The 25,068-nt window shown below is 40.5% G+C and overlaps 1 protein-coding gene across 1 annotated transcript in view; it reads left to right on the top strand.

The window, feature by feature from the left end:
- Positions 1-25,068, top strand: part of LOC136866109 (chymotrypsin-1) — a 225,842-nt gene that overhangs the window by 11,337 nt on the left and 189,437 nt on the right. Inside the window, exon 2 of the mRNA XM_067142786.2 lies at positions 21,101-21,174. Coding sequence (XP_066998887.2) covers positions 21,101-21,174 — 74 coding nt within the window. The remainder of the gene's footprint in view (positions 1-21,100; positions 21,175-25,068) is intronic.

A 25,068-nucleotide genomic window follows, 5' to 3' on the forward strand; every position in this document is an offset into this window, starting at 1 on the left:
CACACACACACACACACACACACACACATATATATATATATATATATAAGAAAACATAAACATCCAATAAAACTGCCTTGAAGAATTCCTCTCTTAATTATTCCAATCAATTCCAGTCGCTTTTCTAGGTTTCAAATTTTGTACCTTACTAAAAGCGTCACTGTTATCATAGGTAAACTTTAATACTTATTTACCATTAGCCACCACCTCTATCAGAAGATTACCAAGCTCGATAGCTGCAGTCGCTTAAGCGCGGTCAGTATCCAGTATTCGGGAGATAGTAGGTTCGAACCCCACTGTCGACAGCCCGGAAGATGGTTTTCCGTGGTTTCCAATTTTCACATCAGGCAAATGCTGGGGCTGTACCTTCATAAAGGCCGCGGGCCACGGCCGCTTCCTTGCCATTCCTAGCCCTTTTCTGCCCCATCGTCGCAATAAGACCTATCTGTGTCGGTGCGACATAAAGCAACTAGCAAAAAAATATCTGGAGATTACCCTTGTAATCAACAAACTTTACATACTGCTGACTGAATAGTTCTGCTTTTTGATGATTCTCGCATACACACTATCATTGTTCATTAATGATTCCTGGGATGTCCTTCTTGGATCCCATTTTTGCCTTAAAGTACCTATACATACTATTCTATTTTTCACTAAAGTGTGCATGATCGCCCATAATCCTTGCCTTCTTTGCTAGATTCAGTTTCCTAGTAAGTTCCTTTAATTTCTCCTTACTTCCACAGCCATCTCTAACTCCATTTCTTTCCAACCTGCACCTCCTTAGTCTCTTTTTCCTCTGTTATAATGTAGTAGATCTTTACCATTCATTACCACTTTTAAAAGTAAAAATCTATTTCCACATTCCTCAACAATTGCTCTAAACTCATCCCAGAGTCTGTTTACTTTTTTAATTACCGCATTCCACCGATCACATTTACTTATTAAAAACTCCCTTCTGCCTATTTTATCAGCCATATGGCACTGCCTAATAGTCCTAATTTTGGTAACTTCCGTTCTTTCACAGTTATTTTTAACTATGGTGTAAACAGCATTGCGATCACTAATGCCATCTGTTATTTCGGTTTCTCTATAGTGCTCATCTGGTTTTACCAGCACCACATCCAGAATATTCTTCCATCTAGTTGGTTCCATCACTTTCTGAATCAGTTGCCCTTCCCATATTAACTTATTTGCTATTTGTTGGTTATGCTTCCTGTAGTTCGCATTTAACATTTGGTAAGTTTAGGTCACCCGCTACTATCACCTTCCTTTCCATATCGTTTCCCACAGAGCTGATTATCTTATCAAATAATTCTGAATCAGCGTCAGCGCAACCTTTTCCCGGTCTGTACAATTCAAAGACATCGAGTTGCCTATTATCTTTAGGGATGAGTCTTACACCTAGAATTTCATGTCCGCCATCGTTAACGTTTTCTTAGCTTACAAATGTTTTTCATTAGAATGAATACTCCCCTTCCCACCATTCTTATCCTATCTCTACGATTCACACTCCAGTTCCGTGAGTATATTTCTGCATCTATTATATAATTTCTCAGCCATGATTCAACTCCTATTACAATATCTGGCAAGTATATATATCTATTAAATTACTTAATTCTATCTGGTAAGTATATATATATTAAATTAATTCTATTCCTTTCTTTACAATGTTTCTACAGTTGAGCACTAAAATGTTTTGTCATCTTTACATGACGTCCAGTTCCCTGCACCCTTATCACCGCTCCCTAGACCACCCCGTTTCCCTTAATGTTCTTCTCTCTAACCCTTCTAAACAAATTTCCTAACTTATATGTACCACTACGGTATAAGTGAAGGCCATCTGAGTGCAGATCCCTATCTCCTACCCACACATTATGATCTATAATCTTACTCCCTGTTTCTCACGTACCCACTCCATAGTCTGATTTAAATCCCCAGTCACCTTCCATTCAGTATACCTCCTAGACAGTATTCCACTGATAACAATATCCGCTTCTCTAAACTTCACCCATGCTGCATTTACCAGATCCCACACATCCCCAACTATGTTGTACTTATACATGCTTGTCTTACGTTGTTAGCACCAACGTGAAACATTACCACCTTCTATTTTCCCTCCTCCTTCTCTTCTACTTTCCCCAATATCTGCCTCAACCTAATTCCTGGATAACATTCTACCCTGGTTGTCTTTCCTCCACACGCTTTCCTCGGAATCCCGTATGACAAGAGCCTAAATCCTACCCACCATATTTGATCTCCTCCCTTCCTGGTCAGCCCTATCTTTCCTGACAGCGAAGTATGACGTCAGTTTCGGAGGAAAATTTGTTCATCAAAATAAACAACATAAATATTTTAAAAAATAGCAAAAGTATCAAATAATCCAGATTTACATGACTCAGATTGTTGCTTTCTTCCAGTTGGATAGAGTCCATCTTGAGAATCAGAATATATTACAAATTTATAATGTATGCGACATACATACTTAACATATCAACTCAAATCTTGAAGTTTTATTAATTTTAATACATGGGCTTGCGTGCTCGTACCACGCTCCTGGCTTTACTTTTTGTTAACACTTTTAACTGTACATGAGTACGTTCCCCATTTCTGCACACTTGACATTGCAGTGGGGTCCCTAACCTTAAGAAAAGGCGTGATTTAATGCGCAAAAATGGGGGGAATAAAACTAACCTAACTGTACAATATATATATATATCACGCTGAGTGGTAAAACATCCTATGCACAATATATATACATCACGATTCATGAGCAATTTCATGAGCATAACAAACAATGTGGATCGGAACCACACAAAATCAAAATAATATAAATGGCAATATAAACATTCAAAGAAACAAACACATGATATATTTTCCAGGGCTCACCAAGGCATTCACGCAACTCGCATCCACTCAAAGCCTCAATGGAAATAAAAGGAAACAAAATTACATTTTAACCAGCACTTCCTATTCAACGCAGGTTCCTGGAAAATTATTACATGACACAAAATCAATCAACTGGTGGACTTTACAATATCACGCAAAAATCAACGTGGATTCCTGAAATGAAATTACGTGACACAAATTCATAAAAATTAATGACAGAGTAGGCTTTATCTTTCAATACCCAATTCAACGTTGTATCCTGGAAAATATTACATGAGACAAAATATTCCTCAGCGCGGTTATATCAATAAAAGATGGTCCGAAACAAACGTAGCGATATAAAACTCTCGTCAACTGCAACAACCGTAGAGACATGAACAGAAACAATAAAATCGCGAAGTATAGGCCGCTCAAATAAAACTCTCGTCGGTAGACAAACATATCACCCTCGCCAACACACAGCGGAATGACTCAAAGTGGAGATTCATGTGTCCCAAAAATAAAGCAGCAAATACCAAAACAACAGGGTCCAACCCTTTACACACGCTGCTCAACAGTCTACCCGAGGCAAGTCACATAAACAAGAAAACACGTCCTTAATCTTACTCAAAATCACACTAAATAAAATCTCATGTTCTAAAATTGCATAAAACCGAAGAAATATGACGGACGTCGTCTGACATTCGCTCGCATGAAAAGAAACAAGACCGCACTGTTCACAAATCCAAGCACTCGCGCTCAAAGTAAACATGAATAATAAAGTGGCCCACTCTGCAATAAATATGATAAACTGAAACTAAGAAATTGCCACATTGACAATCGATCATTTCTGAACATCGGAAAGTTACTGAAATATCTCAATCCTACATCGCGAGAAACTCGTATTGATAACAATAATAATAAATTTTACAGATATGTTATTCTAATATTCGGAACTCGAAATACGAAACAGCGTTTCACAAAATAGTGGTGAAGATGACGCTAACAATAAATGCAATGCAATAAATCCCAGAAAACGTGACGGCATGTTTCCGTACACTTTGAGCTCCCATTAATAATACTTTAATCTAGTCCTTCCCGACTTTAATTTGAATCCTTATTTACATTTGCAATTAAGCCCCGAGACGTACTCTGCGTCTCAAACATCAAAGCAAAACAAATAAAACAATTTATCAGGCTAAAATAAAAAGACTAACTCGTAAAAGAAATGACGCTAACCACTCAGCTAAATAAATCAGAATAAAATGTAAGAAAGCGAGCTGCGACCTCATGCAAACGGTCCAAATTTACGTTACAATTATATTTAAATTAACAAGCTTCCTTTCATTTACTTTAAATAGGACGTAGTCCTTCCAAACAAAGCTACATCCACTGAAATTAAATATCAAAGTAACCTATCCTCTTTTGCAACGTTAAACACGTTTCCACTCACATAATTACATTAAAAACTCTGTACTCATCTGTTTCGTTGACTTATGGCCGCCCGTATTTAGGAGACAGCCGATCCCATCTTGTTTTAGCCAACCATATTGATGGGGATGCTGCCTTCTGAAAAGACTTGGATCAGTCCTTTTGTCTCCATCAAGGGGTAGAAAGGTTCCGTTGCTGCTTCTGCTTCCGGATGTCGTCCAAAACATCCCCTCGTTCACGATGTAGGAACTAGGTCAAGTTCAATCTGTCGGTTACTAGAATACTACTGCCGGGAGCAATTTCCACTGACCGTGAAACCAGTTCTCATTCTGTCGCGGAACCGCTTCTCTTATCTACTCCCGTAACTAGGTCAAATATTTCCCATTTATAAAAGGCTGGACTGGAAATTGTTAAGTTTATGCCCTCGGAAAACTATTTACACAGGCAGGCTACTATGCGTTTTGAAATGATTAAATGGAACTCTTCTCTCCCTTTGGTAATCGTAAGTCAAATGCCATTCTCAGAGTATTAGAAAACTTGAATATATCAAATGCAGACTGAGCGTCTTCCAACAAAATTTACAAGTCCCCACACGATCACTCGCGTAAATAAAAAGTTCTTCTTACGATGTTACCTGCACAGAATCTTTCCGAATAAAAGGGTAACTAACTGACGTGGTCATCGTTTTTATTAACACGTCCTCGAAGACGCCGTCGTATCCTCGATTGGAGCCATCTCTTCCCTAGACCAATGCCATATCGACGGTGGCTCTATCGTTTCATTGGCTCAACACATCGCGTACCTAACGTTTACTTCAAACATCTCTCGTAGGCGACCCTAACCTCTCACCGGGCATCAGAAATGTTGCCCGTTGGAATTATATTGTTTCCCTGTTCGGCTTCCTGTACGTCATGTCGAAATTCCACCTTCCAAACTTAGCTGGCGAGCAAACAAACCCGAGCTCCTAGCTCTCTGCAGAAATTGCGACATATGCTGCTGAATATAATGCTCCCTGCCAGTTACTAGTACTTAATAAAATGAAATATTCTCTGTATATTTGAAGAAATGACTAATTAATTAAATGAGCACTTCAATAAGGGCTCAGAAGTACTACTTTATCCCACTATGCTCTAACAGAAATGAAACCCGCCGTTCGGTTAACTGCTAAATGCTACTCGCCCACAGAATATTCATAATCAAACTTAATGGCAATACGCCAGCATTAATGTAGATTTATTTCAAAAACTTGTTCAACTACACTTTTTCGATAGGAGGATTAATAAGGCAGATGTTATTAACGGAATATTTCAAAATCTAAGTCTAAGCGGGCAATGACCAAAAGCGGGTGCACGTATAGATGCTTTCTTATAATTGGAAAACTACTTGACACATTTTAATGAAACTGCATGTTTATAATCCACCTTTGCGAAGGTTCATTTTGGGATTCGCCCCTCACTGAAATACTGAAGTAGATATTAGTTGGGTTGTGCTATATTCGACCGTTTTATCCAGAGCTTGTCAACCTATATCATTGTTGATCATTGCAGTAGTGTGAAATATATCAAGTATATCTGCAAATATGTAAATAAGGGCAATGACCATAATGAATTTCTAAGATATCAGACCGTCCGAAGCTATTTGATGGATTCTCGCATTCCCAATTCATGAAAGGTATCCGGTGGTAATTCATTTGGATGTTCACCTAGTCCTTTCATTGCGTAGTTTTTTTCTGCTGATAACGCATAGGATGCTGTTCTGAGTTTACGGAACACCAGAAGAATGACATTTTTCATACTTTGCAAAATTCATTATTTTGCCATAGGACTGTTATATGAAGAAGTTGCATCCTTCTGCTACTTCAACAGACACCTTTAACAGAAGGAAATGGAGAAAGACTTCCGTGAGATGAAAAAAGAATATGCTATTTGAAGAGTGCATGCAGTGCACCCACTGAAAGCAGAATGCTTCTATTTGCATTTATTATTGCACGCTGTAAAAGGCCATACACCTTTCATCGACCTCAGGACTATAAATGGGATCCTTCATCAACCCTCAACAGTGCTAGCAAAGCTCTGGATCTCCTACAAGATGACTCCCACTGAGACTCTGCCTTAAATGGAGCATCATTTTCTCGCAGTCCATTAAAGCTAAGGCAGTTTCCGCAGTTATTTTACTATACTGTTATCCAACTCATACACTACATCTGTGGGATAAGTACAAGGAAAGCATGGCCAAGAACTTTCAAAGACAGCCACCACTAGTCACGGACAATATGGGAATTCAGAACATAAATACAGAAAATTAATATCTTCGAAAATTGGAAGTCCTTTATCAAAAGGAAGTCAGCAAATGATTACAGACTTCATGCTCCTGCTAATGTGGAAACGACTGAATTTACAATGTTTCATAAAAACGAGCTAATGAGGAATAACATGGCGAACACCATTCGCCATAACAAGCCTAGGCACAGTCCATGTTTAAAGTGCCCATTGATCTCGGCAACATCAACATCAACAAGGGAAGTATCAGGTAAGATAGGCCGGAACATACTTTGAAATTTTTTGATACACTCGTTGTACTATAAGAGGACAACGTGTGGAAAATCAGCCTCCATATTTAGCTGCAAGTCTTCGAAATCATGTGGTGAATCACATATCGATCAATGGGATGTTGCGCGAGTACTGTAAATGTACATGTTGACTTGAGTGGACAGCTCTGGTAGCCGACGTACCCAGTGATAAGCAGAGCCGCACGCGCCTTTTCTTAAAAAAAGTTATATTTATTCGTAGCGTCGACCTCAGTAGATCTTTTGCCACTACTTTCACCATATGTAGGAACTTGCGTGCAAGTGGAATTGCGGAAGTGTAGAGTGTTGAATGTGAGGAAAAGAACGTTAAGGACGACAAAATCACCCAGTCCCGAGGCCAGGGATATTAATCACTTACAATCAAAAACTCCTGACCCGGCCGGGAAACGAACCCAGGGCCGCTGGATGACAGGCGGACGCTTTGACCCGTACAACCCGTGGCCGGACGCCCCACGCGCTAGTCAGTTTAGGGCATCTTACTGCATCCATTAATTCAATGGTTTTGATGGTTGTTCTAAAGAAAGCAACACTGTGAAAATGAGTTCCTAGAAGAATTACGTTTTCACTCCTATTAACGTAACGAAGTTTGTAGTTAGTTATTTCCGCGAATAAGCGTTTTTCATGAAAATTAGCTCCACAGGAAAAGAAATGGAGCAATATCTGATTGATTTGATGGAATATAATCGCAGAGATGTGAAACGTATTGAGGAGGTTTTTCCACAGTAGAGACAGTGAAAGCGACTCAAGTGATTCCGTTCGTCAAAACCCTATGCCGATCGCAAACGAAGCTCCGAGTCCCATTTCGAAACTGGAATGCGACTCCTCAGAATCTATTGATGCTCTGAGTCAGCTACCACATAAACCGTCTAGTTTTAGTTATTTTCCTAGTTACGTAAAATGTGTGCGAGGAAACATCAGTATGGAGAGAAGAAGAGGGCCGTAAAATTCTGGCTTAACGAAGGTAGTAAAAAGTGATTATCACTTTCACACGTCCACAAATATTTTAGTTTAGTGAAGTCGGAGCAATATATTTACTTGTGGAAGAAGCAGTTGGAAAATACGGGTATGTCGGCAAGTTCGATTGAACATAAAATAGTATGTATAGTATGAAAAACTCTACTCCTATTTCCAGGGAAGCAAAAAGGGGAAGGTGAAATATAAGTGATGAAAATTTATGACTGAGGCCTTTGGAAATTGCACGTTAACTATCCATCGAAAAAAGTAATTTCTCCTCCTCTAAGGCCTGGACCAGCCGTTCCTAGAAACACAGAATTGGGAGTAGGAAAATTACGAAATGTGTTTCTCGTTCGTATATTCAGGACGGAAAACGAAATAATAAGTCTGCTAAAGAAGGGCGGCTCGAGAACGATTCTCGATTACACCCCATCCTCTATTTACAACACTGATAAAAGCAGTATATTTTGTAGGTGAGAAACACACACACATACACACACACACACACACAAAAACCAAATCGATTAGTTCACTCATACATTCATACACCATAATACCAACAATCACTATGCATGATTATTTGTTCCTAAATTATTTAATGTATTGCTGGAGCCGACCGGAACCTTCGGTTCTCTGGATTTAAAACATTTGTTTAAAACTGATAACATCGTTGTCATTGCCACAAAAGCAGGAAAACTTGAGAAAACAGAAGTGAAAGTATGGTTTAGAGAAGCCTTTTTTCCCGTTCTCTGGAGACAACTGTTCCCTGCTTTTCGATTTGTGGACCATACACAGTGATACAACTTGTCATGAAGACATCCTTCCATGCAAAACATTCGAACTGCTTCTGATTCCTCTAGGTACCACGAGTATGATTCAACCGTTAGACAAATTCTTACGGCAGTGGAAAGCTTTTTACCTCCGATAAACAGTAATTCTAACCTCTCGTAATGATGTAAATATTGAGGTCCACCATAGAGACGCAATCCTTAAACTGCAGTCTTTTATATATTTTCAGGTTTCATCTTCTCGATTTCGGCGTATGATAAAATTTCCATCGTTTGCAATGAATTGCGCACGAGAGTAACCTCCCGAGTTCGCAGTGCCCGCTAAGTATTGCTAGGAAAAGAAGAAATGTGTGAAGAATAGCGCGACAATGAAGTTCTAATTCATTGTGCTTCGTGTACAAAAACTTGTGTTATCATCATGCAATTTATACCAGTCATATCTGCTATTCTCTTGTAAATGAGTGAAGTGAATGAAACAATACAATTTCAGAACGAGTCGTGAGACTGCATGCATACCGCATACGTCCCGCCACAACCCAACCCCGAGCTGGCTCAGAGATGTCCAGTTGCGCCACCCGTCATTCTTGCGTACCAGGATTTTAGGTACGATTTCCGAGCCTTGCAGTTAAATCTGGAGACCGATTCTCCGCACGCTATCCCCTTACAGTACAACGATTGTGTCAAAACATTTCAAGGTACGTTTCGACCTCTCTTACCTGATACTTCCCTTGTGAGACACCAGTGTGCAATATATTGAAAGAGAAGATTATGCAGGACTGTGTACTGATTATATGGGATGAGTGGACAGTAACACACAAAAATACCATGATGGTCATTAAAACTGCTACACCGATAAGATAAGCAGGGAGTGGAATCAGACTGCATTTATTGTACACTTAGAGTGTGATGGGCGGATGAGATGACTGACTTGACAGGTAATCTTGAGGTACAGAGCATGCAGTAGATGCCAACTCTGGTAACGATAACAACTGTAATCTGGCTGGGTATCGAGTTGAACTGAGCCTGAATGACAGATACGCGTACGTAATTCCATGTGACTTCAACTCTATGCCAGAGTTCATCAATCGTAGTGGCTGACGAGTGGTTGCGAGTGACGAGTCACTTGGCAACCCATGACCAGATGTTCTGTCCGGCTCCATGGCTAAAGCGTACTGACCTTTGGTCACAGGGGTCCCGGGTTCGATTCCCGGCAAGGTCGGGAATTTTAACCATCATTGCTTAATTTCGCTGGCATGGGGACTGGGTGTATGTGTCGTCTTCATCATCATTTCATCTTCATCACGAGGCGCAGGTCGCCTACGGGGGTCAAATCAAAAGACCTGCACCTGGCGAGCCGAACATGGCCTCCGACACTCCCGCCACCAAAAGCCACACGCCATTTCATTATCAGATGTTCTCAGCTGGTGACAGATCAGGAGAACGTGCTGGTTAGGGCAACAGTCGAACAATCACCTGTATCTTGGAAGGTCAGACCAGCACGAAAAACATGCAGTTGTTCATTGTCCTGTTGAAAGGTATCATCATGGAGATAAGGCACAGCCATGGGCCTTAACATGTCAGAACTGTAACAGCGGCTGTCCATATTTGCGACTATATGAGCAATAGGTGACCAGGTTATGTACCCAATGCCACGCTAGATCATCACTCTAGCTGGTGGGCTAGTATGGCGATGACGAATGCAAGCTGGCTACGTTCGTCCTCTTCGGTACCTCCACACATGGATATGCACATAACGATGCTGTACGCAGAACCGGCATTCCTCTGAAAAGATAATAATACGCCATTTCTCTATTCATGGTCGTCGTTCAATGTCCCACTGTATGCCCGCCTGCCTCCGCTGCAGCATCAAGAGAAGCCGTAAGAGTGGTCACCATGCTGACAGTCTGTGGTGCTTCGGTGCTGCATATGTCGTCGCATTGTCCATGTGGACACTTGCCGTCTTGCAAACGAGCCATGTTCCCAACTCAGAGTACGCAACGTGGCTCTTCGACCTCGCAGGGCCATGCGCAAAGCATGTCTGTCCTCTTGAGCGTTAGTGGCCGGGGGTCACTGACATCCTGACACAATCAACTTTCGAATGCAACTTTCGACTGAGAAACCCGCCGTGCCATCTTCCCCTTTAATCACACTGTACATGGCATTACGCGAACCTGCTGCTTTGTGCACATGAACTGAAATGCAGATCACTTGTACATCCCGGCATGTTTTACCTTTCATGCAAATTTGATGTCCGTTGCATGCCAGATTCGTGGTACAGCAATTTAAATGGCCAGCAGTGTATATACTGGCAGCTGAATTATTGCTCCGAGATGTTCACAATTAGAACATTTGATTTGCTGGTGAATTTTTAAAGATCTTCATTGGGGTAATCACATAAATGGGATTGTAAATAAAGGGTACCGATCTCTGCACATGGTTATGAGGGTGTTTAGGGGTTGTAGTAAGGATGTAAAGGAGAGTGCATATAAGTCTCTGGTAAGACCCCAACTAGAGTATGGTTCCAGTGTATGGGACCCTCACCACGATTACCTGATTCAAGAACTGGAAAAAATCCAAAGAAAAGCAGCTCGATTTGTTCTGGGTGATTTCCGACAAAAGAGTAGCTTTACAAAAATGTTGCAATGTTTGGGTTGGGAAGATTTGAGAGAAAGAAGCAGAGCTGCTCGACTAAGTGGTATGTTCCGGGCTGTCAGCGGAGAGATGGCGTGGAATGACATTAGTAGACGAATAAGTTTGAATGGCGTTTATAAAAGTAGGAAAGATCACAATATGAAGATAAGGTTGGAATTCAAGAGGACAAACTGGGGCAAATATTCATTTATAGGAAGGGGAGTTAGGGATTGGAATAACTTACCAAGGGAGATGTTCAATACATTTCCAATTTCTTTGAAATCATTTCGGAAAAGGCTAGGAAAGCAACAGATAGGGAATCTGCCACCTGGGCGACTGCCCTAAATGCAGATCAGTATTGATTGATTGATTGATTGATTGATTGATTGATTGATTGATTGATTGATTGATTGATTGATTGATTGATTGATTGATTGATTGATTGATTGATTGATTGATTGATTGATTGATTGATTGATTGATTGATTGATTGATAAAGACTTTGCCTGTTGTCGCCAACAGAACCACAGCAGATGAAGTCAATGCCTTGCTGAAAAGATCCACTCTGAGGCCATTCATTTAAATGGGAGCTGATCTTGGAAGAAATCGCGTCAGCACATGATTTTCCTTATTACTCCTATCCATTGATAATGGAATAATGGGAGTAAGTGATGTAATAATATTATTCTCTACATCACCTCCGAATATCGATAACATCATAATACCCCAGTATTCAGAAAATAAATCTGAAACCGACTGAATGTCTCTATGAGCGAACAATACTAAATCCGACCAACAACAAAGCCAGAGCTATCAAAGGGTCCATCATGAATAGACCTCAAGCGCAGGAGGTGGCGGATACGTCGGTGAACCAAGTCGTAAATCAGGATGACGTAGTGCTTCTTCGGAATCTGTCCCGTCCAAAACTCTGAAATGGCACTTGATTAGATGTAACGACATTGAACAAACATGTGATTGACGAAGTTATACTCCTTGGCTGCGGCAAAAAAGATTACAGTTTTAGCATCTGCACTTCCCGGCCAGTCCATGTTTCAGGATAACTGTCAACAAGTCCGAGGTTCAGACACGCAGAACTGAACTCAGGTCGAGCTGATTCTCACATGGTAAACTGTATGGCACATATTTCCGTGTGAATATCAGCAATTGACTCTCTTTTTGTGCTCACGGTAACAGAATGACGAATGTGCTGTACAAAGAAGCATTACATTAAATGGCTGTCTCCAAGTAGCTTAAATATAGTATTGGTCTTACATGTAAGCGCCTAAAATTCAGTATGTCAGCAACGATAAAGTTGCGTATGCTTTGTGCGTATCAATCTCATATATTACATTGTTTCGGGCAGTGAAATTCAAAAAATAATGGATCGTATTACACCCATACGAAAAGATTATTTCACCGTGACGATTACCTCAAAGGTATGGTGCATGATACACTGAAGGGGTGGTTCATCTAAATTAACGGCTACACCGTTATACGCTGGATGGACTGGTAGTATGTAGTTAAGGGAAAAATGACTGGCTACAAATTAAATAATAATCTCTCATTGGCAGATATGGAAAGACTTATTACCCAAATAGTGAAATTATCAAATCATCATTTACAATGAGGGGGATTATTAACACCAAAACAATGGAGCATATTTTCAATAAAGTAGATCTGCCGTACAATGCTTCCTTAGCAAAGATCGATTAAACAAATATGTTTCTGCTACAATGACATCAGGCAAAATGATCATCCACAACCAAATTCCCTAATCGCATTACAGTACAACCAGGTGTCGGGGCAAATGAATTAATAATGACCAAATCAAAGAAAAGTACATGCTATATGGCGTCACAGATGACTAAGGAAATAAACTCGACGTAACAAAATAACTAATTGTTTTGCGAGTAAATTCAAGACGCGTGGAAATCGTCGCTTTTCACCCGAGCATGAAACTTTTTCGTAATAAAAATAAATGAATCAATAGTAATTACATGACTTTCGTAAAACATAAATATACACTTGTAACTTGGGCCGAAATCCAACCCATATAAAATAACAACGCTGTAGACCCTGCGAAAGATATTACATGAAATTCAAATAAAACAATAATCCGTGATCTGCATTGCTCTCCTGCATCACCGCTAAAATGCTACAGTAACACAAGCCCTAAACAAATGAGGACACAAAAAGAGACATACGCCTGAAAGGAAAAAACATGAGCTACAGATATTACTTTCAGTTCTCTCTACATCAAGAAGAAATCAAATCTCAGAACATACTCCCCCAAATCGTTAAATTAATAATGTTACTTTCTTTATAATTCGGAAGACTTCACATACTAGATTCCACACATATAATCGAACCCCGATTGGATGTCCTTCGTTACCTCGTGCATACCAAAAAAAAAAAAAAGGCCCTATTAACAGTACGTGAATGTCCCCTGGGAAACTATCAGCGTGATTATTTTCAAAGATCTCTCGTATATTACATACGGATGTAATATGCACATAACCAGAGTGGAATTTGTGGAGACTATAAATACTTCCCCTACCATCCACAGTACAAATTTACATAATGGTCTCCTTACATGTACCTATCCTTATGTTTATTATTTTTTTAACAAAAAATTTATATCACCCAAACTCATTTATAGACCACATTTTTCCATCACATATAACGAATTTTCATAAATACCACTTCCCATATTAATCATGTATAGGGTACGTTACGAGGACTTCGTCCTATATTCCACACGTCAAGATAATCCGTCCTAGCTAATAATTCACCAGCATATCAAGTTACATTCCTTTAGACTTTAGTACTCAGTTTGCTTTGATGACCCTCAACAATCCAGCGGCGCATTTTTATCTCGTAAGTTGATCATAAATTAATACCTTTGGTTATGAGAAGAATTTAGCCTCCGTAAATATGCACTCTAGGTCTCCACAACTGCTGCTTCAAATTGATATATACTCAACATAATTCTGATTATCTCCGAGGACATTATTCAAGCAATTCAGCATACCAACATTGGAAATATTTAGCCAGACACAATCTGTTTCCACAAAAATTACATATCGTGTTCACGTAAGGAAATCTTTTCCTTACTTTAATGAAGTACACAAAAAGAGCATAACAGAAAAGAAAAGGAATGTAGGAGTACACTGGGTTAATAACTGCATATATATATATTGCTAGTTGCTTTACGTCGCACCGACACAGACAGGTCTTATGGCGACGACGGGACAGGAAAGGGCTAGGAGTGGGAAGGAATCGGCCGTGGCCTTAATTAAGGTACAGCCCCAGCATTTGTCTGGTGTGAAAATGGAAACCACGGAAAACCATTTTCAGGGCTGCCGACAGTGGGAGTTCGAACCTACTATCTCCCGAATACTGGATACTGGCCGAACGTAAGCGACTGCAGCTATCGAGCTCGGTTTAATAAATACTAGCTGTAGTACCCGGCGTTGCCCGGATAGTTTTTGAATGTTTACCTTTAATATTTGTATTACCAGTTAGTTGAGTGTGAAGTGAATGCTTATAGAATTCTTTTTGAGATGCTGATTTTACGACTTATCATGTAGTTTTATAGTTATTTAGATGTATCTGATTTCAAGTTTTAGATTTAATTTTCGAGTAGACACTAATCTCGGTCATTTTATACTATTTACTTTTAAGCCCTTCTCAGCTCCTGCCTCGATGGAGGCTGAACGTGGACTTAAACGCTATCCACAGCGTCACAGTTCGTATCAGCGACACATAAACAATGGATTTCGAGATTAATATTGGTTATTTTCCTTATTTTTGCACGTCAGCCCCTCTCATTCCCCAACACCAGCGGGAGCTAGGTGTATCTGACCCCCACAGTAATGTTTTCTATACAGTAAGTCATCTGTATACCAAGTTTGATTGAGAGATATGCTAAAACATACACACATCCTTAAACTCTGTCCCTTTGGACGTTTTCAATTTTTTGCCAGTTCTCATCCGCCTGCCGAGTAGGACTGAGCTTTATCTTAAACGGCATCCAGAGTGTTACATTTAATCTCAGCGACCCCGAAAACTATGGATTAGACACAAATTTCGGTCATTTTCGGTTAATATTTACATTTCGCCCCTACTTTAGAGGCTAGGAGTCTCTTACCCCTAGCGTATATTTCTCCAGACAGTAGGTCCAGTATACACACATGCGTCCATTCTCTCGGTCATTTTCGAAATTTTGTTTTTCACTTTTTCTCACCGCTATGCGAAAGGAGGCAGAAATTTGACTTCTAAAAAAATTGGAGCTTTACTATTCATCTCAGCGACCCCGAAAAGAATGGATTCGACACTATTTTCGATTATTTCTACATCTCATCCCGTCGTAGGTGTGCTAGGGTTGTCATACCTCCACGCACTTTGTCTCCTGATAATAAGTCATAAGTGACCAAGTTTGTTTGAAATTGTTCCCGTAGTCCCGAAACGTATGGATTCAACACTAATATCGGTCATTATCGGTCTTAATTACATTTCGTACCCTTATCTAAGTCTTCAAGGGGTGTTTTTCCCGCTTAGTATTTTTTCAGGTAGTAGGTAATATTTGTATTAAGTTCTGCTGACAGTTATACTGGAACGTACAAAAAACATCCCTAATCTCGGTCATTTGGATATTTTCTGTTCTTGACTCCTTCTCACCCGCCTGGCAATTGGGGATCAACTTGGACTTAAACGACAACCGGAGTGTCACTCCTCATTTAAGCGACACCTAAAACCATGGATGTGACATTATTTTCGATTATTTTATATCTAACTCCCTTCCTAACCACTCACCACAAAAGGGGCCTTAATTTGGACTTTAAATGTCCAGAGTGCCACTATTCACCTCAGCGACCCTAAAAACTGTGCATTCGACACTAATTACGATTATTTTTATATATCACTCCCCCTTGCCCCCCACCCTAAAAGGGGCTGAACTTGAAATTAAGAATTTCCCGGAATGTCACTGTTCATCTAAGCGACCCCGAAAAGTATGGATTCGACACTATTTTCGTTTATTTTTATATATGACCCCCCTTGCCCCCCGCCCCTAATGGTTCCTGGGGTGTCTTATCCCCACGTGGTTTGTCTCCTGATACTAAAAATCCGGAGTTTCGCTATTCACTTTGGCGACCCCGAAAACTACGTATTCGACACAATTTTCGATTACATGTATATATCACTTCCCCTTTGCCCCCACGCCAAAGGGTCTGAACTTGGACTTAAAAAAATTGGAGTGTCACTATTCATCTCAGCAACCCCAAAACGTATGTATTCGACACTACTTTGATGATTTTCATATCTCAAGCCCCCCGCCCCCCCCCCCCTAATGGTTCCTGGGGTGTCTTATTCCCACGTGGTTTGTCTCCCGATATTAAAATTCCGGAGTGTTACTATTCACCTCGGCGACCCCGAAAACTGTATATTTGACACTAAATACTATTATTTATATATCTCACCCCCCTTGCTCCCCGCCTCAAAGGGGGATGAACTTGGACTTAAAAAAATCCCGGGGTGTCACTATTCATCTAACCGACCCCAAAAGTATGCATTCGACACTACTTTCGATGATTTTTATATCTCACCCCTTCGTCCCCCGCCCCTATGGGTTCCTGGGGTGCCCTAACCCAAGTGGTTTGTCTTCTGATAGTAAAAATCCGGAGTGTCAGTATTCATCTCAGCGACCCCGAAGAGTACTCGACATTCTTTTTGATTATTTTTATACATCACTCCCCCCTTGTCCCCCACCCTAAAGGGGGTTGAACTTGGAATTTAAAAATTCCCGGGATGTCACTATTCACCTAAGCGACCACGAAAAGTATGGACTCGACACTATTTTCGATTATGTGTATATATCACTCCCCCCTCGCCCCACCCCAAAGGGGGCTGAACTTGGACTTTTAAAAAATTCGGAGTGTAACTATTCATCTCAGCGACCCCGAAAAGTATGGATTCGACACTATTTTCGTTTATTTTTATTTATGACCCCCCTCGCCCTTCACCCCTTAGGGTTCCTGGGGTGTCTTACCCCCACGTGGTTTGTCTCCTGATACCAAAAATCCGGAGTGTCGCCATTCACTTTGGCGACCCCAAAAACTATGTATTTGACACTATTTTTGATTATTTGTATATATCACTCCCCCCTCGCCCCCACCCTAAAAGGGGGCTGAACTTGGACTTTTAAAAAAATCGGAGTGTCACTATTCATCTCAGCGACCCCGAAAAGTGTGGATTCGACAGTATTTTCGTTTATTTTTATTTATGACCCCCTCGCCCCCCGCCCCTAAGGGTTCCTGGCGTGTCTTACCCCCACGTGGTTTGTCTCCTGATACTGAAAATCCGGATTGTCGCTATTCACTTTGGCGACCCCGAAAACTATGTATTCGAGATTATTTTCGATTATTTGTATATATCACTCCCCCCTCGCCCCCACCCTAAAAGGGGGCTGAACTTGGACTTTTAAAAAATCGGAGTGGCACTATTCATCTCAGCGACCCCGAAAAGTGTGAATTCGACACTATTTTCGTTTATTTTTATTTATGACCCCCCTCGCCCCCCGCCCTAAGGGTTCCTGGCGTGTCTTACCCCAACGTGGTTTGTCTCCTGATACTGAAAATCCGGATTGTCGCTATTCACTTTGGCGAACCCGAAAACTATGTATTCGAGATTATTTTCGATTATTTGTATATATCACTCCCCCCTCACCCCCACCTCAAAGGGGGCTGAACTTGGACTTTTAAAAATATCGGAGTGTCACTATTCATCTCAGTGACCCCGAAAAGTATGGATTCTACACTATTTTCATTTACTTTTATATATGACCCCCTCGCCCCCCGCCGCTAAGGGTTCCTGGGGTTTTTTAACCCCACGTGATTTGTCTCCTGATACTAAAAATCCGGAGTGTCGCTATTCACTTTGGCGACCCCGAAAACTATGTATTTGACACTATTTTCGATTATTTGTATATATCAGTCCCCCCTCGCCCCCACCCCAAAGGGGGCTGAACTTGGACTTTTAAAAAATCGGAGTGTCACTATTCATCTCAGCGACCCCGAAAAGTGTGGATTCGACACTATTTTCGTTTATTTTTATTTATGACCCCCCTCGCCCCCCGCCCCTAAGGGTTCCTGGAGTGTCTTATCCCCACGTGGTTTGTCTCCTGATACTGAAAATCCGGAGTGTCGCTATTCACTTTGGCGACCCCGAAAACCATGCATTCGACATTATTTTCGATTATTTGTATATATCACTCCCCCCTCGCCCCCACCCCAAAGGGGGGCTGAACTTGGACTTTAAAAAAATTGGAGTGTCACTATTCATCTCAGCGACCCCGAAAAGTATGGATTCGACACTATTTTCATTTATTTTTATATATGACCCCCCTCGCCCCCAGCCCCCAGGGGTGTTTGGGATGTCTTACCCCCACGCGGTTTGTCTCCTGATACCAAGTCATAAGTGTATCAAATTTGGTTGAAATCGCTCCAATGGTTTGGGAGGAGATGTGGTACAAACCCACCCACCCACCCACCCACATACATACAATGACTTTTATATATATAGAGATTTGTAAGGTAAAAGTGTCCACTTACCTTGAGCCGTTTCCTCTTCGTCTGCCGCCGTCTTATCTCCAGCTGGAATTAACGTTTCGTTGTACTCATGGCTTCTGGAATAGTATTGCCCATTGTCCGTGCATGACCTGAAACTCAAAGAAAGGAGAGTTAATAACGTGTACACACTTCCACTTCCAACTTTTAAAGAACATAAAACGAGTACGCACCATATTACTATTACTAAACCTATAATTATTGCTTTCAGCAAAAATATGCACACTTCACGCGCTTATTATTTGTTTCCACAATCACTTGCAGAAAGCTATTGGTGCCCAAATTTACTTGGCATATTAAAAAGTAAATCTTGAAAATTCCCTTCAAATGGTTATGAATGAAGTTTCTGTGCAATCATCCATACAATTTTACCTAAAATAAAGAAATAAGAACAATGATTCCAAATGGAATGTGGAAAAGTTACTTACTGTAGGAAATTCACAGAAAACATGAAACTTAATGATTCCACTTGGAATCATAGGAATGGAGAAGGTCTTAAACTTCACACCACGTATTTACATAGTTTAGCTATCGTTTCAACCAGCTGCTTTGTCTCAACAGTCCAATGCACACACATCGAGTCGTCGTATTTTTTTTTTTTTTTTTGGAGCTAAAATGACCCACTCCAATGACGACAGTCAGCCGTGCCAAGGGAACATCAAGATTGTACCCACTAAACGAACATTACTACCCTCTATCGAAGCCAAAGACATGAGCGAGATGCTGTGGCCCAGACGTACATTGTTGAACGAAACTATTGCGATGTTGCCTTAACGACCTGGTCATTTCATGTTAATATAACGTTCTGAGAACTACCCGTACATGGTACACATTCGAGACTTCAGGTCCAATACTGCTAAGAAAGTATTTCAGACATTCTAAGTTTGGGCCATTCATGGATGAAGTCACTCTTCTTGAAGCAAATCCCGAGTATGCTCATATAAAACATCAAGGTGGAAAGGAGACTACTGTTTCGACTACAGACCTGGCACCATTGCCTTCTCCAATAGGCATTTCTGAAGAAAGGGGAGAAGAAGATGCCAGAGGAATAATAGATGGACAGCATTCCGATGGAAGTCCACAATATCGCCATTCCCCTGCCTCATCACCCGGATCTTCAATTCCAGTCCCATGCGAGACGCAATCTCTAGAATCATCGAGGTCAGAAGAAAGGGGTCCACCCGCCTCTCCCGCTCCTGACCGGCTACCGAGACGGACCATAAGAACCATTGCCTGTCCTACCTACCTAAAGGACTATTATTTTGGTGGGGGTGAATGATATATTATTTGACCTTATTTGTCTGATCTCTTTGATACTTCTTAGTCCAGTATTTTGCCTTATTTGTATATTTTCCCTGACACTACTTAGCCAGATGTTACTGTTGCCATTGAATTTGTTTATGTACCAATTAGTCATCTTGAGTTTGATAAAACCTTATAAAAGGTGATATTATAAATGTTCATTCAGTAGCTAGACGCACACGGAGAAGGCTTCGGCGCGTGATTGAATATGCGACCCGTACCCCACTTCCACCCCACGATCGAGCGGCCAGAGAAAGCTGAGTTCTCTCCGCTTACCTTGGCTGCTGGCGTGAACAAACCACAGTTGCTCTTCTGGTAGGCTTCATTACACAGATTCGCTTCTTGAAGGTACTTGCATGGAAGGTCATCGGCCCAGTTCTTTGTTTTACATTGTGTTTAAACGTATGTATATTTCTATGTTTGTGATATGCAATACTAAAGTGCTGGATAAAGAATATATCGTGTGTAAGCCAGATGACTTAAAAAGGAATTGATATATTATACACTACGTTTATTTACTTCATGTCCGACTCGTTGTCTGAATGGTCAGCGTACTGGCCTTCGATTCAGAGGGTCCCGTGTTCGATTCCCGGCCTGCTCGGGGATTTTAACCTTAATTGGTTAATTCCAATGGCTCGGGGCTGGGTGTGTGTTACGTATTCAGTATTAGAATTCATCCTAGGTAGGGCCCTCATCTTCATCTTCACAGACATGCAGGTCGCCTAACAGGCCGTCTACTAGAAAAAGACCTGCACCAGGCCATTTATTTATTTAATTAAAATTTATTTATTTACTTCATGCTAGCAACGGTATTCTATGCAACGCGAAAGGTAATTATTCAACTCTACGATTGTCTACAAATAGCTAGAGAAACTCTCTGCAAGAAAATAATTATTGCTTTTTTTCTTCCTTTGCAGTGAAGATTGAATTACCTATAGAAGAAAGGATCTATGGAGGTGAAGACGCAGGAGAACACGAGTTTCCAACTCAGGTATGAAATTAAGTGGTGCGATACGTACAGTGGTTAAACTCATGTGTCTAGTACTCAGCCCACTAGGATTTTCCTATCCAGTGATCCGCGGAACCAATTTAACGGGTCCTAAAATAATTTGCGCAAAATTCCCTAACATTAGAATGCATTCCCATTTTCAACATTCCATCTGAGTAGGAGCAAATTGAATGCGTGTAAGGGATTTGTGATGGATGGGAAAGTGTGATTTTGTGATACCGCCTTTAGTGGTGTGATTCCATTGATTTTTTTCACTTCAGTATACTTATCTTTTCTTTTTACAATCTGCTTTACGTCTCAGCGACAGATATAGGTATTATGGTGACGATGGGATAGAAAATGTCTAGGAGTGGGAAGGAATTGGCCGTAGCCTTAATTAACGTACAGCCCCAGCATTGTCCTGGTGTGAAGATTACTTAGATCACTGTACACTACAGATTTCAGTACACATGTATGTATGAAAAATATATGTATGTACGCGTAGGTACTGAGCGTTAATTTTTTGTAGCTTACCTGCAAAATAAATTAATCCGGCGGACTCAGTCGGTGACGTTCTTGAGCACTCATCTTTTCTTAGGGGTTCTTGGTCACTTGCATAAGACTATGGGAACAGTTAGGATTCAAATTATTCTACTACAAAATTAAAAGCTGGTAAGATATGATTTAATAAACTCAAGGCAAATAATTGAAATAGAGTGAAAAGAAAACAATTTAAATAAACAAGTCACCAGACTTGATGCCCGCATTGATCCAAACTACTCGGTTAGTGTTTCAAACTCTCGTAGCCATGTCATCTCACAATGGTGCCTGAAGGGCAATGAAATAGAAAAACCATCCTGGAAAAATATCATCATCATCATCATCATCATCATCATCATCATCATCATCATCATCATCATCATCATCATCATCACTCGAACGACAACCCTCTGTGGGCCTTGGCCTTTTCAAGAAGATTTCCCCATTATTTCCTGTTTAGTGCAGAGCTCCTCTAATTCTTGATTCCAGTTGTCTTTACATCCTCTCTCACCCCTTCTTCCCACCTTAGCTTTGATCTTCCAACTCCTGGTTCCTTCTGGCATTTCACTAAATATCTCCTTTATCATTCTGTCATTAAATAAACTCACTTACTTAAAACAACCACAATAATAACCTGAAAGCTGAAATTTCAACTTCCATTGACAACCGTGGGTTATTCCATGTTGTTCTGGAAAGTGTAGCTCCCGAGACTCGAGAACTAGCAAAGCAAAGCAAAGCTATGAAGGCCCTTGGAGGAGTGAAAAGTAAAGGCTTCCACCATTGTTAACCTCGGCACGTGATGGGGTAGAGTGGTTAACTCTACGCCCGGCCGCCTTTGCCCCCAGGAATTAACCTGTACTCATTTTTGGTGTAGGCTGAGTGAACCTCAGGGCCATATCCACATCCAGAAGGGGAAATCTCGTTTCTTAAATGTTACGACTTCCTGACGGGGATTCGAACCCACGTCCTTCCTGGCGAACCGAGCACGCCTTTACCGCCTCGGCCAGGCAGCCCCTCGAGATCTAGAATTTCTCTTAATTCCTAAGGTTGTTCACTAACTGAAGCGTTAAACAGGATCGTCGGTAGTCACCTGAACCCTTAATCGATTCGGACTGACCTCGGATGTCTCTATGTCATAAACGTTAATTTGAAGTTACTAGGGCTGATGGCAATGGATAAGTCCAATCGACTGATACCGGATTCAAGTTCCCAAGATGAAGTTAACTGCGTCATCATGTAAAAATAAACAAGTTAAATAATTAATTTAAAAAATGCTAAGTACAGTTAACAAAAATAAAACTCAAATAAAATAAATACAAAATAATTATTTGGAAGTACTCCCACAACAAAAATGAAGAAAATAACTTTCAAATTGATTACCCATACGACACGTGGGTCTAAATTGGCATTTATTACCATTACGTTTAATAAATTTAATAATTGAGAGTAAGCTTAAATGGCATGACTGTACTCGACGAGCAACTAAATTAAAAAAGCAACGATGGTTTTCCAAGAATTTAAATACAATAAAAAACTGTTTGGTTTATTGTTTCACTGATAGATCAAATCACGTGACCATCACATGTCTGCAGCACCTGAAAATGGAATACATGTGCTCCTAAATATAACTTACCATTCTAACTGTTGCATGAGTTACTAAATTACTAACTAAAAATCCTTAATCATATTTACACATGTGGGTATCCTGAGCTGACGCTTCAGCCAAAATAAATTCGCAAATAAAATAAAGGTGACATGAAATGATGTTCGCACATGACATCGAACCGAAATTACAGTGCACAGACCAGTGCTCACCCACTCCAAATGACGTCGTGGTAAAGACTACTAAGCTACCGTGGCAGTTTCCTAATCTCAGGAGGAAGAAAGTTCCGTTACCTTTCTGCGGATATCAACCGACGACCCTAAATATCGCAGGAATTAACTCCCATGATAATATTCCTATTGAACAACCCAAGCTCCGATTGATTCAGCGGTCACGGCTCATCACTACCTCGCTGACCGCGAAAGGAATAGCGACAACCGTAAAATCACCAAATGTGTCCTACGAAACACAGACTATACACTGGTACATTGTCACCGATCCAAATTTGAAATAAGGCGTAGTTGAGGAATAATGTCGGCTTTAAATTTCAATGTAGCTACTTGTTTCTCCCAGTCAGAAATGAAATCTTTCCGCTAGTGTGAAATACGGATATTCACCCTCTGGAAACAAACAGGTGGTCAGTGCCCTCGCAATCTCACCCTGCCTTTTATTCTACCTGCTCTGCTCGCTACTCCAGACAATAAACCCAAAGAGCACATTACTGACATCAGAGTTGCCCTCAATAAAATATAATTGTTTAAGCAACGTGAAATAACGCAGCAGAACCTGTCCTATACTTTGCCTGACAGCACGTTACCAAATATCAAAAAGCAATACGACTTCACAGATCACTATAACCAAGGAAAAATCACGGCCAAATTTTGTCGTTACAAATAATATCCTATTTCAGGACAATATCAAAACTACGTGGTCATCTCACCCTTCTCGTCACCAAGATACATATTACAACGACTCACCGACGACGCGAGAACAAAAAACCACGATATTCCCAATCCCTTCAGATAAAAATCGACTCACCTCGCGTGATCTCAAATTGTGACCGGTCTTACTACCTCTACAATCTCTACAAATCTCTATAAATTTTAATTGCACACAAAATTCCAAACCTCATTCTTCTCCCAAAACAACAATTATTACTTCACTGTCTACCTATTAGAGCCATAGTTACAAAAAAATGTCTATTACAGATTCAAAAGTATTTCCTCCTGCCCAAAACTTCACACCAATCTATTCCGGAATACAGTTACATTACCCAACTAAAATTTACGTTGTCTAATGCACACAAAACGTATTTATCAACACGCTTTGCCTAATTTATCTTAAATAAACACATTACAGCTTCAAAAATTATACATGAAAAATGACGGACTATTCCCGCGTCTGGAACAATTAAGATGGTAAGAGCACATGTCTACATAATTATTTACTACATGGATGCTGTACTTGTTTTCATAATGACTTTGGCTTCTGGCTGACATCACCAGCTTTTAAGGGGTCTGGTCCATCGTAATTACTGCTCACAGGGTAATACAATTAGGCAAAATGCCTTCATCATTGGTTATCTTTCCTATCTATATATTTATAAAATAAGAATTTTGTCTGTACATTGCTCGGAATTTGAAAAGAATGGTATTTATGTATCGGTTATGTCCATAGTAACAAGGAAATGCACTTTTTACTCTTCCGTAATTTCTGTCTGTCTGTCTGTCTGTCTGTCTGTCTGTCTGTCTGTC

This window comes from Anabrus simplex, chromosome 3, assembly GCF_040414725.1.
Source record: "Anabrus simplex isolate iqAnaSimp1 chromosome 3, ASM4041472v1, whole genome shotgun sequence".
Lineage (NCBI taxonomy): Eukaryota > Metazoa > Arthropoda > Insecta > Orthoptera > Tettigoniidae > Anabrus > Anabrus simplex.